The 14,947-nt window shown below is 57.1% G+C and overlaps 1 protein-coding gene across 1 annotated transcript in view; it reads right to left on the bottom strand.

Annotated features, from left to right (window-relative positions):
• Positions 1 to 10,669: 10,669 nt before the first annotated feature.
• Positions 10,670 to 14,947, bottom strand: part of RFTN1 (raftlin, lipid raft linker 1) — a 153,805-nt gene continuing 149,527 nt past the window's right edge. Inside the window, exon 9 of the mRNA XM_008058939.2 lies at positions 10,670 to 11,706. Coding sequence (XP_008057130.1) covers positions 11,434 to 11,706 — 273 coding nt within the window. The 3' untranslated portion in view covers positions 10,670 to 11,433. The remainder of the gene's footprint in view (positions 11,707 to 14,947) is intronic.

The raw sequence follows: 14,947 nt of genomic DNA, 5'->3' as shown, positions 1-14,947 counted from the left end.
CTGGAGGCCCACCCTGCCCGCGGCCTGTGTCGACATGCCGCCACGTGTGAGATGCCGGGGTGGGCCACGTCATGGCTCTGCCTGCGGAGGCGTCCTTTCAGCGTCCTTCTGGCGGCCCGTGTGGAGCAGCGTCTTGTGGTCTGCCGGCCAAGGATGTCCTGGTGCTCTTGCCCGCCTGGCCCACCCGCCTCTGCACTCACATTCAGCTGGCTCAGCCTGGGTGCTGGGGCTTTTCAGGGCTGTGCTGGGCGTGGGCTAGAGGGAGCCTGGAGCGGGACTGCCTGGGCCCGAGTCTCAGCTGCATCACGAACCTGGAGGAGGACGGTTGGGTCTCTCAGCTGCTCCAGCCCCTGTAAAGCCACATACTTGCAGCTACACGTAAGGGAGGCCTCACAGAGCCAGGGCCACATCGCTGCGCAAGTCGTTGTCACTACTACTAAGCTGTTCCTTGGTCTCCTGGGGATGAATTTCAGGGCTGGATGGCTTTGGTTTGGCAGCTCACCCGCCCCTGGCACGTGGGTTGGGCCTGTCTTTTGGGCGCTGTGCTCGGCACGTGATAACAGGTCCTTCAGCAAGGAGTGTTGCTCCTAGAGCTTGGGGTCTGGACTGAGGGGCTTCTTTCTTGGGGAGCCTCTGGTCCTGTGAGTCCGAGGAGATGCTTCTTGTGACATGAGTCCCTCTCATGGTCTGCTCGGAAGCTAGGCTCATCTGGCGTCTGTATCCTCAAAACCGCAGTGCTAGGGTGAGCGGTGCTTGCCAGCCCACGCAGCTTGTGCCTGCCTTCCCGGGTGCCGCACCATGAGGGGCTCTCCGTGAGGCTGGGGCACTTCCCACCGACAGGGCGTGAGGGGTGTGGAGCCCGAGGAGGGTGTCCCGGCCCCCTGCTTCTGCTCAGCAGCCTGCTTGAAAAGGAAGTCTTCTGAGGAGCATCAGACACACCCGTGTGGAGGGGACAGTGAAGTGGCCTCTGTCACTTGGTCCAGTGGCGATCGGCATCTGCTGCTTGCCTGTGTCCGCCCTCAATGTCTGTGCCGCGGCTGCTGTTCTAGCTGCTATAAAGCACGTCCTGGAAACTGTCACCTGCACATTGTTCAGTGTCTCTCTGACAGGTCACACGTTGTCATGCCCAGCGAGGGTGCCGACTTCATGCCGTCTAAGACCCTCTGGGCTGTGACCCATGGCCTCAAGCCACACACTGCCTCAGGCTGATGTGTCTTCGAGTCTCGCCAGCGGCTCCTCCTGCCACCCCACACGTGCTCGGGCAGGCTCGCTCTTCCCCACGATGCGTCTGTTGGGGGAGGTGGCTCCTGTGTCCTGAGGACTCTCCCACGCTTGGGCCTGCCTGCTCTGTCCTCGGGCCGTCCTTGAACGTGATCCTGTCGCCTCTGTGTTCCATGTCAGCCGGTCCCTGGGTCTGCAGCTTCTTCGTGTTCCAATCCAAGGCTTCCTGCAAGACGGCCTTGCCCAGCGGTACGCGTTGCCTCCGTGAGTCACGTTGTGCATCTCTGGCTGTTGACGTGTGAGGCAGGGCAGTGGCGTCAGCCTTTGCCAGCTGATCCATCTGGTAGAAAGGTTCCCCCAGATGTCACCTAGAGTGTCTTGGCAGCCGTTGGTCGCTGCCTAGATCTGTGTTGCATTAAGGGTCTATTACCCATTTGCTCTGCCTCCGGTACCTTCTATCCGTGACTCTCCTAAGAACCTTCCCTCCTCAGCTCTGCCACCCTGAGAGTAGTCTGTAAAGGAAAGGCAGGACTGTGCTCTGTTGCTGTCACGTGTCAGTGACTTGCTGTGCGTTGGTGCTGCGGCAGTGTCCGGCCACGATCGTGAGGTTCGAGTGTCTTGTGAACCAGCCCTCGACACACTGGATGGTTTTCATCCACCACCGTCACGGTTTGGACCTTCAGCTTCCCGGGTGCCCCTGCTGTGTTGGGGGTTCACACAGTTCCGGGGGGATGAGGCCTGGGGCTCCTGAGAGGTGCAGGAAGCGCTGTAAGCGCGGGCGTGGGGGCGGAGTCACATGAGGAAGGCGTGTTGTGGAGGTGGTTGGATGGACAGGAAGGGCACGTTCCGGCTTGTGACTGCCACATGACCCTCGTAGCAGCCGCAGGACCTTGGCAACCTGGGCAAGGCACGTGACGAGGGGGAAGGGGTGGAGAGGGTTTTGGAGCATGGGGAGGAGGGGCCACGGCACAGGCAGCAGTTCCAGAGATTTTCCTACAAAGAGGAAGAGCGTGGGGTGCTGGCAAGGAAAGGGGCTCGGGAGAGCAGTGCTTCATTCACGGTTTCTCTTACTTGCTTTGTTTTGTGAGTGTCTCGTTTGGGAGTAACTTGAAACTTAAGGAGCGCTGCAGGGGTGGCACGGCTTCACATACCCTCGCCCGGGTCCCTGACCGTCTGGCAGGGCCAAAGCCAAGAAGACACCGTGCAGCCAAGCAGGTCCTGCGAGCTAGACCTTGGGGGTTTCAAGATGGGATAGCTCTACTGAACGAAAGACGGTGAGAGTCACTGGGGGACTCCAGGTGGGAAAACGGCAGCTTCTCTAGAAGATGAAGGGATGGGCATTTGTTGAACATCTACTGTGTGCAGCCCCTGGCTGGACACTGAAGACAGGAAGGCGTAAGATGGAGGTTATCCTTGTGAAGCAGGCCACACTATATTGTATGAGGCTAAAGGGTGATGAAAGGGGTCTTCCAGAAAAAGCTGTATCACACACTGAGAACATTTCAACAAGACACAGAGGAAATACCCTGGAAAAATGTGTTTTTCACAGCGGTCATTGGTTGAAAGAGAGGGTGTAGAAGGTAGAAACCTGGGTGAGCACCAGGGTGACAAGTCTTATGGTGGAGGGTGGGTAGGGCAGCGGGGAAGGCTTCGCTGTGCTCTGCAGACAGTGCTCAGGAGGGGTTACTCCTGGCCACATAGCATGGAGGCACGTGTGCGTGCTGTGACTGTCGACTCCAGGTCCTAGGCCTCCGCTGATCTTTTTTTTTCCTTTCTGCATGGAAAATAGCAATTTCCTTCATTCCTGGGAATTGCATGATCATATGCTGATAATTTAACCCAAGCGCCATTTTTTCATTTTATTTTAAATAAAACTCCAAGGAGTGTATTGTTCTCATCTTAGAGAACACAGTGAGATGTGTTGTCTTTAATATTACTCCTTCCTAATACGTGCATAAGCTGTCAGTGTGGTGATGCCATGGAGAGATACCCCCAGCCTGCCCTCGAATCATGGCATACATCTCATGCTGGTGCTCAGGACTCCTACCCTAGTGTCGGGCAGCTGTCTCGGTCCGGTCTGTTACAAGGTCTCAAACCCTGCAGGAGCCCCGGGCCTAAGCTAGTCCTGCCCAGCTCACCCCGTCTTGCTATCCGCGAGCTTAGCAAGTTTCATCTGTTCCTTTTTCTTCTTTAGTTACCTGGTAAACATGACCATAAACAATTAAATAGTATGAAAGTACGTCAACTGGAATGTGAAGTTCCACTCCCCCACCCCATACTCTCATCCAGAAGGAGCCTGATGGTTCAAGGTGTGTTAGCCTTGTGTGCTGGTGTATCTCATTCCTGTAACACACTTCATTATGGATCAACACCAAGATGGGGTGAACTGTGTCCCCATGGTGGACATCTAGATGGGCTGCAGTTTTTGGCTAACAGAGACAGTATTGCAGGGAATGAACCTGCTCCTAACGTTTTTGTGCACATCATTTCTGATCAACTGTTGTGTCCCTATAAAATGCCCATTCCACGTTCTATTAGGATATGAAAGTGCCATTTCTAGTCAACAGTCTTGTTTTTTTTGTTTGTTTGTTTGTTTTTGAGTTGGGGTCTCACTCTGTCACCCAGGCTGGAGTGGCATATTCATGGCCGCCGTAGCATCAACTTGCTGGGCTCAGGTGATCTTTCCGCCTCAGCCTTCCCAGTGGTAGGAACTACAGGCACTTGCTACCATGCCTGGCTAATTTTTTGATTTATTGTAGAGATGAGGTCTCGCCAATTTGCCTAGGCTGGTCTCGAACCCCTGAGCTTAGCCAGTCCTCTCACCTCGGCCTCCCAAAGTGCTGGGATTATAGGTGTGAGCCACCACACCTAGCCAACAGTCTAAATATTTTTTCCTTAATCAGTTGGATGAAAGATTATGTTTTTTTTTTAAATTTTAAAGGTGTGGGGTATAATTCAGGGTTAGGTATACAAATGTTCATTATGCAGGTATCCTTGTTGATTAGGTGTGCCCCCCATTCCCCATGCAGATTCCCACTACTGCCGATCCTTTTCTTTTCTTTTTCTTTTTTTTTTTTTGAGTCTCACTCTGTCACCCAGACTGGAGTGCAGCGGCCGCTCCCGGCCACCGCAGCCTCGACCTGCTGGGCTCCGGCGATCCTTCCGCCTCAGCCTTCCAAGTAGCCGGAATTACAGGCATGCGCTACCATGCCCGGCTGATTTTTTGATTTATTGTAGAGATGAGGTCTCGCTGCCCAGGCGGGTCTCGAACCCGCGGGCTCAGGCCGATCCTTTTCTTATGTATTACGATAATTGTTCAAGGTTCGCTTATGAGTGAGAACATGTGATACTCAGTTCTTTGTTTCTGTGATAGGTCACTCAGTATTATAGACTCTAAGTCCATCCAGGTTGCTGTGAAGTTCATACTTTTGTTCCTCTTTATGGCTGTGTAATATTCCATCGTGTATATGTGCCACATTTTTTTTTTTTTTTAATCCAGTCCTCTTTTGCTGGGCAGCATGGTTGGTTCTATGTTTTTGCTGTTGTGAACAATGCTGCAATGAACATATGTGTGCAGGTATCTTTTTCATAGAGAGATTTGAGTTCTACTGGGTATATTCCCAGTAGGGGCATTGTATGGAAGCTGGATTTTTAAATCTTTTAGGAATCGCCACACTGTTTTCCACAGAGGCTGTGCTAGTTTACATTCCTACCAGCTGTGTAAAAGCGTTCCCTTTTCTCTGCATTCTCTCCAGCATCTGTTGTTTTTTGAGTTACTGATGATGACCATTCTGACTGGAGTTAGGTGGCATCTCAGTGTGGTTTTCATTTGCATTTCTTTGATGACTAGTGAGGCTGAGCCTCTTTCACGTCTCTGCTGGCTGCCCGTTTATGTCTTCTTTGGAGAAGTGTCTATTCATTGCACTCTGTAATGGGGTTCTTTGTTTCCTTCTTTTCAGCACATTTGAGTTCCTTATAGATCCCGGGTGTTAGGCCTTTGTCAGACATACAGTGGACAAATACTTTTTCCCATTCTGTGGGCTGTCTCCCTGCTCTCTTGATGGTTTCTTTGGCTTTGCAGAAGCTTATCAGTTTGATGAGGTCTCACTTGTCTGTCTTATTTCTTAAGGCATTGGCCTTTAGGGTTCTGAAGAGGAATTGGTTGCCAGTTCCAATTTCCATAAAGGTGTCTCCTGCATTTTCTAAGGTTTCTTATAGTTTGAGGTCTTATGTTTAGGTCTTTGATCCATTTAGAGTTGCTTTTTGTGTATGATGATAGGTGGGGGTCTTGTTTTAATCTTCTGCATGTGGTCAGCCAGTTTTCCCAGCACCATCTACTGACCGGGTTCTCCTTTCCCCAGTGGTTGGTGGTGGAGGCTTTGTCAAAGATGAGTTAGTTGAGAAATTGAGGCCTTGCTCCTTCCTATTCCATTGGTCCATATGCCCGTTCTTGTACCAATACCAGGCTGTTTTGATTATTGTAGCTTTATAATAAAGTTTAAAGTCTGGGAGTGGGATACCTCCCACTTTGTTTTTGTTTTTGCTGAGAATTGTTTTGGCTATTCTTGGTTGTTTATGTTTCCATATGAATTCCTGTGTTGTTTCCAGGTCTGAGAGGAATGCTGCTGGTAATTTAATGGGTATTGTGTTAAATCTGTAGATTGCCTTGGGTAGGGCGGACATCCTAACAATGTTGATTCTTCCAGTCCATGAGCATGGAATATTTTTCCATTCGTTTGTGTCATGAAAGATGATTTTTAATTAATAATTTTCTGATGATTCCATAGCATTTTTTTCCCTAAAATGTTTTAGCCATTCCTGTTTCTTCCTTTGAGGGGATGGTGTGTTCCCGTTATATGCCCATTTTGATGTCTTACTGACTTGTAACTCCTTGTAAAAATAAGACGAGTGCTAACCCTTGTCTTGTGCTTATGACAACTTTTCCCCCGTTTCTGGTTCCTGCATTGTTTGTTGTAACTTAGGCCAGAGTTTCAAATGTATGTGTAGCCGGATATGTCGGTCTTTTCCTTTGGCTTTTATGGAAATAGTTTCTGCTGATACTTGCACAGAGTAAAAAATCCAACCAGGCATGTCTGTTCTTAGTGACTTTAGGAGCCCGGGGAGAAGAAACGAAAGCTGAGCAAGTTGGTAGCTGTGTGGCATGGCGGAAGGACCATGGCGCCAGCTCAAACCCCGCACGACTTGCCACCCGTGGGACCCACTCCACGCCTCTCTGCAGCTGCTCCCCTCACCCGTGTCTCATGGGGAGGACCGCGCAGCGCGAGTCCCTTTCAGCTTTACCGCTGAACCATTTCATGGTGGTGAAATGGGTCTTGGAGGTCAGCGGTGACCATCTGATGAGAGATGACCAGGGAGTATCTCAACTGTCTCAGATGGTGAATTGTTGCGGTGACTGTTGTTGGTATCCCCGGTGTTGACAGAGGAAGAAACTGTCTTGGACTGAAGCAAGGGAAGGTTTGGTTTGCTGTAGAGGACTTTGGGGCTGTTCTGCTGATTAGATCCTGCGTCAGGGCCTGAGAGGGATAGTGGAATCCCCATTCAGAGAAACGGAGCTGACGTTGCCCATGGGCTTGAGGGGGACTTGATGTGGGCGGGGCTGGATGGCCAGGTCCCCAGCACCATGGAAAGGAAGAAGCTGAGGATCCAGAAACCGGCGAGTCTGTTGGGCGTTCTTTCTTCTAAGGTGATTTCCTTGTTCTTTCCATTGAGGAATCAACAAGATAAGGCGGAACCCTGGACTGAAGCGTCATGAGCACAGAGGCCCATTTTGGGGTGGCGTCTTGCTGCTCACCCTGATAAGTGAGATGCATTTCGTACCGTCATTAGCCTCCATTCGATTTACGGGCAGAAAAACCCAAATGGACACTGAGCTTCACGATGCCAGTTGCCGGGCGAGAGGCGTCTCTTGCTTTCACCAGGCAGCCAGCGTGCTCATGTTCTCACCCCGCCTCTGGATGAGCGACTCCCTTGACCCTCAAGGATACAGTCCCCACCCAGGGCAGCAGGGTGGTTCTCCACGCCGCCTGCTGCGGGCATGGTCAGCGTGGCCAGCGGGGCCCTTAAAAACCCCTTGGGGCTGCCACACGCGCCTCTCCACCACTGCGGCCCAACCCCAACAGCACCCTGTACACACTCTGCTGCCACAGAGGTAGACGGGGTTCTTTGGGTCTCAGGGAAGGCATCAGGACTTCGGTCTTGTGACTTCGTTGACTGGCGTTTGTCATTCAAGCTCTGCAAACTCATCCGTGCAGGAGGTTCTAGAAAAGTCCCCGGCGGCAGTATCGCTGAAGTGTTTAACCCTGAGGGTGTGCCTTTGATCAGGACATGCTCATCTGGGTCTAGTAGGTCAGTTCCCCCCTCAACTCCCTAGTCCATGGCAAATCTAGTCCGTTTCTGCTCCTAAATATCTCTCAAGTCGGTCCCTTTCTCCTCGCAGGTGCAGGCCACCAGCCCCCACCTTGACTGGTGCACTTGGCTCTTGGCATGTGTCTCTGTACCCCTCCGGGCCCCTCACCCCCTCCCTCCCGTGACATCTGCCACAAGGACTGGAACCCTCACCTGGCTCACTGGGCCCCACCACGGGCTGTCTTCTCAGCTCCTAGCTCAGCGGTTTAGGGATTAGAAATGCCCATCCCTACAGCGACTATTCCGATCCCCTCATGCCCACATAAGTGCACAGGCCTCTGCTGCAGTCTGGCTCCCCTGCTGGAGGGCGGGGCCAGGCCCAGCTGTCCCAGAGGGCTGGGGAAGCAAGCACTGCCAGGCTGGAGTGCCAGCAGCCTGCCGCCAGGATTAGCTGCCTTTGACCAGCACAGAGATGACTTTCGCCACCCGGAACTGCAGTGGGCGTCACCCTGCTTCCTTCTCTGGCAATAGCCAGTGCAGAGGCCCCAGCCACAGGGCCTGGGGCTTTCTCCTTCCACCTGACATCCATAGCTTCCCGGCTCCATACTCGGAGCCAGGGACGGGAAACCCGGTCTCTCCCGGGAAGTGGCATTGGTGGTTCCGGCGGTAAGGGGCTGGCACCGCACTGGCCACTAGGGCCCACCCACCTTGCTCACACACCGGCCCTATTGCTCCCAGCAGGCTGGTGGAACACCAGCAACACGTGGGAGGCCGTGCTGGGCTCTTGGCTATGCAGCCCAGCCATCCTCACCCCTTCCTGGTCCTGGCCCTCTTGGGATGTCACCTTCAGCCCTAGACTGCCAAGCCTAGCAAGACAGAACCCTGTGCACGCGTGCCGAGTTCACTCAGAAGCCCCGCTGACCCGGAGCTCTCCTGCAAGGCACCCTGTGGTCCCAGTCAGGCCGGGATTCACACATTTCGCGTGCTGATGACGCGTTTGGGAGCAGCCAGCGAGAAAGTCGCCTGTCCGTGTGGAAGCTGCCCCCTGACCGGCGCTGTCCCCTGCCAGCTGGGCCTCTCCACCCCACCAAGCCCAGGACGGTCCTGCTGCTCCCAACAGGCATCAGCAGCGCTGGGACGTCCAGCCTGGAGGCGAGAAACCCAGATGGGATCTGGGCAACATCCGCCTTTTTGTTACTCAGCCCTGACAAGCACAACAAGACAAGAAGCATGACCGCAGCACTTCTACGAGCTGAGGAAGGACCTTCTTGGCTCCAGTGATAGGTCGACCTCCCAACCTCAGTGCTCACCAGGGAAGGCCTGTTTAATGCCCGTGCATGGGCCGTCCTGAACTCTCGAAGGGATCCTGAGGGTGTTTCTAAAGATCAGGCCCAGGAGTGGCTTCCCCGACACTGCCCATGTCCTCGGCCAGAGCCCACCCATGGCCCCAACCTGTACGAGCGGCTGGAGGGCTCTGCCCCCGATAGCCCACAGCCTTGTGACTGACTGCCACCCACAGGCTGCTTCTGGGGACGAGCAGCTTTCATGCACCCCGTTCGTCCTCAGAAACCCAGGGGGGACTGCCGTCAGCTCCCCGCTGCACTGGAGGTGGTCAGTGCTCAGAGATATGAAGACTGAACAGGAGGAGGTTTCGCACGTGGGCTCTGTGCCGCGGTCCTGACCGGTGCTGTCCCACCAGCTGGGCCTCTCCACCTCACCAAGCCCAGGATGGTCCTGCTGCTTCTGTAACACAGGCGTCCTCAGGCACACCTTGTGTCCGTGCCGAGACCTGTAGCCATGTGCACTCAAAAGCAGCACACCTGCACTCCACGGAGTGAGGTGATTCTCGCCCCCCTGCTGCCTGGGAGTGCTGTGAGTGCACCCCTACCTGCTCCCGGCCCCTGCAGGTGAAGGGACTGAAGCTGCCTGCCTATGGGGGCCCGCTGGATCCCCGCAGCCGACGGCCGCAGCCACGGACTCCCCAGCCGTGCTCAAGCCTTGTGCCAAGCCCGCAGGCCCCTGCAGCCTGCCCTTCTCCAGGGACCCAGTCAGCACGCACGATGCCCATTCTGCTTGGCAATCGCGGGAGGACGGCACTTCCTTCAGGAGAGCCCCAGTGCCCCTGAAAGGCACGGGGATGGGACTCTGGGGCCCTGGTGACTCACCACCGTGGAGGTCATGTGGTTCAGGAACACGCCGGACCAGCGGCACTCAGCCTCGGCTACCCTCAGACACCCCGGGATGCCACTCCCCAGACACAGGCTTGGCCGTCCCCAGCTCCCCCGGCGGGTCCGAGGCTGCTAACGGGAGACCCTCCACCAGAATGGATATCCTGCCAGAATCAGCTAGAGTCGCAGCGAAACAAGGGGAAGCAGCAAGATGCCAGGCCCAGCTCCTCGAGGGAGTCAGAGCATTACCGTCACCTTTAGTTCTTCCCACAGCAGATGCAGCCAACGTGAATGGCACCTAACCGCTGAAAGAGGTGCCCAAGCTGAGGGATGGAAGCCCCTCGTGGGAAACAGTCCTTTTCAAAGTGGGTTTGTCTGTTGGGACCAGTTTTTTTCGCCAAGCCATGATCACGTATGTGCCAAGAGATAGTTCTATTAAATCAGAATGCTGTGTAGACATCAGTGGCTGAGTATGGCTGGGGCAAGCGTTGTTCTAAGAGGCCTTGAGCCTTCTGAGCTCTGAGGGGTGGCACTCACATGACGTGGCTTGCGAGGGCTTTCGAATCCGCCCTGTAACCGCGTGTGCCGGGCACGCTTTACTCTAGTACTCGTAAGTGGGGCAGATCTGCTCCCACAGTTTACTCACAAGCTGGAAAGCCAGCCCAGAAACTGACGCTGGCTCGTGTATTTTAAAAAGGCGTCTCCACCGCCCAGAAATGGGGGTGGCCACGCCCCTACTTACCTGGCCACCTCTGAATCTGCTGCCCTCTTCTTGACGAGAAGGCACAGCTGGCTCCCACAGGAGTTTTGTTTTCTTCCAGGAGGTAGAAACTCAAACGTGACGGGGGTGGAGTCCTGGGGACAGCAGGCCAGGACTTTTTGTTGCGACTCGATAAACACTCCTGACAACGCTCTGAACTCATAGATGATTTATTGCCTTAAGTAACTCAACAAGAAACCTGCGTAAGGCCGTCATGATACTTCCCGGACAGCAGAAACACGTGACACACAGCGCACAGGGAAGCAATGTGGCCAATGACATGGATTGAAGGAGCACGTGGCAAGGGCACCCGCAGTCTCAGGCCCCGAAACGGCAGAAGCAACATGTGCTCGTAGAATGTGCTGAATACAAAACCTTTAAAAGAACTTTTTGGCATTAATACTAACACAGAATCCTTTCTTGAACGTTCTGCAAGAGCAGGTGCGGACACAGACTCGCCCTTCTCTTCCGGATGACCGGTATCTAGAGGACACGTGAGAAAAGCCGGGCCGGGGCCTCCCCTCCCCAGGTCGTCTGGTCAAAGCAGCAGGGTCAGCGGGCTGGACTCCGGGGCTTGGCGAGCGTCGCCACGTGGCTGCAGAGCGAAGCAGCCCCAGCAGGGTGTGGAGTGAACCACAGCCCAGGATGTTCCCAGAGTTGACCCGAATGCTCCCGGCGGCCTCGCGGGGTGGACACGGGCACTGGGTGGTCCAGAAGAAACACACCGACCCCTTGCATTCGTTCCCACCCAGGGTCACTGACACTGCTGGGATGGCTGTGTACCAGCCAGCGCTGTCAGGGCCACCCTCCAGCACGGTGGGTGCATGAGGAGAGGCCGGGCCAAGGGCAGCTGACACTCAACACCAGGTGCACCGGCCCCACCACCTGGCAGACGGACCGGGCTACCCGCTCAGCCAGCTAGTTGTCCTCAGCTGTGGCGGGCTCCCCCGCATCCTCCCCAGGCCCCGGGGCCGTGTGTGTGGCGGGCCCATTGTGCACGGGGGATGGCTGCTCGCTGCCCTCCCGCCGCCCGTTTGGTGCGCAGTCGCCTGCATCCCCCGCCTTGGAGGCCAGGCCATCCGCGTCCTTCTCGTCTTCCTGGGCCTGCCGCGTGTCCCTGGCTCCAGGCTTCCCCACGGACTTCCTCTTCTGCCTGCCGCGCATGTCTTCTCGAGAGAATCGCCACTGAAACTGGAAATTGAGAGGCAGTAAGCAACTGGGCGCCCCACCGAGGACACCTCAGTGTCCTCAGGCCAGCATCATACATAGGTGCCCAGTGATGGTGCCCTGTGCACCCCACCCACCCATGCCAGGGCAGTGGTGCCTGTGGCCTGCGGGGCTCCCTGTGGGTGGGGATGTGGGAAGGGGCTCTGAGGTCTCGTCTGAGGGGCTGGGGTGGAGAGTAGCTGTGAGGCCTCCCAGGTGCCGGGCCGTGGCTACTCTCACACATTCCCGGCAGGCTATGAATGGCCATGTGCGGCCTGGCCTGCTCTCACCAGGGCCCGAGTCAGGCAGGGCCCCGACCCCTCAGGCCAAGGCAGACCACCGCCCACAGAGGCCACCCTCCCTTCTAGGGCCACCTGTAGCCCAAGACCAAGCCCTCCGCGGAGCAGCAGCCCGCCCCCCTGCCCAGCGAGGGGCAACACTCAAAGGCCAGCCAGTGCCAGGCCTGCCCGAGGGTCCCACTGCATCCCAGCCTGCCCCACCGCCGCCGGTTTTCCTAAGGGCGCTCCCCCTAGACACCACCTCCACCAAGTTCACCTTGGGCTGCTGCCCAGGGTGGTCTGGTCCACGGCCAGGCACGTCTCACATGACCAGAAGTCAGCAGAGGCCTCATAAGTCTATGGTCACCCTGGGTGAAGGCCAGGGCCACACCAAGCTCTAGGGCGCCAGCCCAGGGTCCCAGCTCCACCATCGCGGCCACATCGCAGCCACAGTTCCTGTCTGCCCTGCAGCACACGGGGGTTTTGGCCTAAGCTGCCACATGGCCTCCCCCTCCCGTCTGTGGCATCACAGCGGTTTCACCAAGGACATCTTAGCCCCTCTGAGAGTGAAGGGAAAAACAGAACTCTCCGCGCCTCGACTTCTTGCTGGGCTGGGAGGCCCAGGTGGCAGCTGTGCCCTCGCGGAAGTGCTTCCTTCTGGCCACATGTTGTCGGTGATGCCGAGTGCCTTGCAGGGAAGACCCCCAGCGTGCCTCATACATTTGACAACTGCCGCCCGGCAGAGTTTTCCGTAGTGGGTCCACCTTGACAGATAAAACGTCGGCCTGAGCGCTCGGGCCCAAGATAACGCATATCATGGGGGCCTTGCGTTTCACTTTCCTGGGCCATGCTGGCAAACTGGACTATTCTGTTAATGCCGAAAAACAAGAAGCAGTAGCCGCGGCGTTAGAATAAACATGTGGCCTCCCCCAAATCCCAGGCGCGTGCGCTGACTTCAGGCGTCATCCTCGATGCCCCTTTCCTGGGACTCTGGCCCTGCAGTGGCAGGCTCCCTCCAGGGATGCTGGGACGCAGCCCACCCAGGCTGTGAGGTCAGCAGTGGCACTGCTCTGCAGGCCAGGGGTGCCTCCGACCCCCTGGGGTGCCCAGCTCAGCCAAGATGCCTCACGGGCTCCTTGAGGCCCTGCAGCCACCAGGGCACGTGACTCTGGCCCCAGCCCTCCCCCGCTTGGGGCTGCCGTGGCTGTGTCCACCGTCCTGCGCTGTGCTGCCGCCACTGCCATGCAGCCCACGGGGCAGAGCCTCCTCATTTCCGATGTCCCCGAGTCATCAGAGCCCTTGGCACCTGACGCCGTCCTCCATGCTTTCAGAAGGGCCAGCTGAGCGGCCTTTGTGATACACTGTTCCAGCGGCATCAGCTGTCAGGGAAGTTGCAGGAGGTTTTACTTGTGCTAAGAAAAGTGGGACTGTCTGGTTGAGAGGCCGAGTGCCACGGGGCCAGAGCCCAGGGTGGGCTCAGCTGGTCCTGCAGCTCCGCTGCCCTCTGGGGCTCCTCCTTTCTGCAGTGGCTGCCCTATCCCCGGGCGGCAGAGGACGCCAGGCCCTCACGCAAGCAATGTACCCCACAGGGGGTGCCGGGCTTTGTGAGCACAGCTCCACCGTGTACCCGAGCTGCTGTCCCGGACACCTGCTCCTCGCTCTGTAGGGTGGGCCATGTGGCCATGGGCCCTCTCGGCCGCTCTCGCTGCATGGCAGCAGCACAGCCCGCTTTCCCCAGAGGTCGGACCCCTTCCGTGCCTGCAGACCACATGCCGTTGACCTGACACAGTGCGACAGGAGTACACAACTGCGGGAAGGGCTGGTGGCCCACATGCCAGACACCTTCTCCAGGAGCCTGCCAGGCTGTCGGGGCGGGCTGGGTGGGAACTTGGTCCTTCAGTCATCACAGGAGATGCCTTCGGGAACCACACCATCGCCCGTGTCCTCAGGTGGGTCTGTGATGTCCTCAGTGGCTCCCGGTGCTGCCTGGGCCCTCTCCTAATGGCTGTCACTGTGCTGCAGCCAGGAGGACCCCCCCGGGAGGCTCCAACCCCAGCTGTCCCTCCTCTGCATGGGGGTTCTCAGGAAGCAGGGAGGCGCAGGAGCCACAACTCAGTGACTGTGGGAACCAGAAGCCGATGGCACAGGGCTGCCTCCGGACGCCGCCCGGGAGTCAGAGCACACCGAGGTGTCCAGCCTGCGCCTCACGGTTCCCTGGACTCCCAGAGCAAGACTCCCAACAGGTGCTGTCGATGCCGTTCCAAAGGGGAGCCCACAGAAGCTCAAAGGGGCTGCACAGCTTGCCCAGAGTCTCAGCCGGCAAAGAGCACAGCTGAACTCCAACTGGCATTTCTCAGCCACACTGCCCTTCCAGGCCCGGCTCTGGGTGGGAGGCGCCGGCCTCCCGCTCCAGAGAGAAGCTGGTGAGGAGGCCACGCCTGTGGGATGGTCCCCCAATGCAGAGGCACTTCGGCCCAGGCTGCGTGATGGCGACAGCAGGATGTCTCTGCAGACCCACTGCTGACTAGGGCTGAGTGGGCAGCCGCGGAAGTCCAGGTTCAGCTGCTGTCAAGAGGCTGGTTCTCTTGCTCCAAATGTCCACACCAAAGGCTCCCTGACGGGCCCATCTTGGAAAGTCAGTTCTGAGCCACTGAGCGGCGGGGAGCTGGGAAAGGCCCAACCAACCATCAGCTGAGACCTGGCCTCAGCCGAGGGCGTGGGGGCCCCCAAGGGCCGTCAGGGCACAGGTCACGCGCACACACCCTGTCCGAGCTGGGAGGGGTGGGAGACAGGAATCTGCCAGGAGGTGCTGCTGTCGCTGGCCCCTGGTCCGCCCTGCCCAGGCAGCCAACTCAGAGAATGCCTGCGTGCCCTCCAGCTGCTGGGGAACAGCTAGGAGAAAACACGGCCTCCTCAGCCCCCTCCCAGCCCCGCCCTCTACGGGGGCC

The sequence above is a fragment of the Carlito syrichta genome, unplaced genomic scaffold, assembly GCF_000164805.1.
Source record: "Carlito syrichta isolate Samal-C Ts95f unplaced genomic scaffold, Tarsius_syrichta-2.0.1 Scaffold90623, whole genome shotgun sequence".
Lineage (NCBI taxonomy): Eukaryota > Metazoa > Chordata > Mammalia > Primates > Tarsiidae > Carlito > Carlito syrichta.
This window is presented reverse-complemented; position numbering and strand designations above follow the sequence as displayed.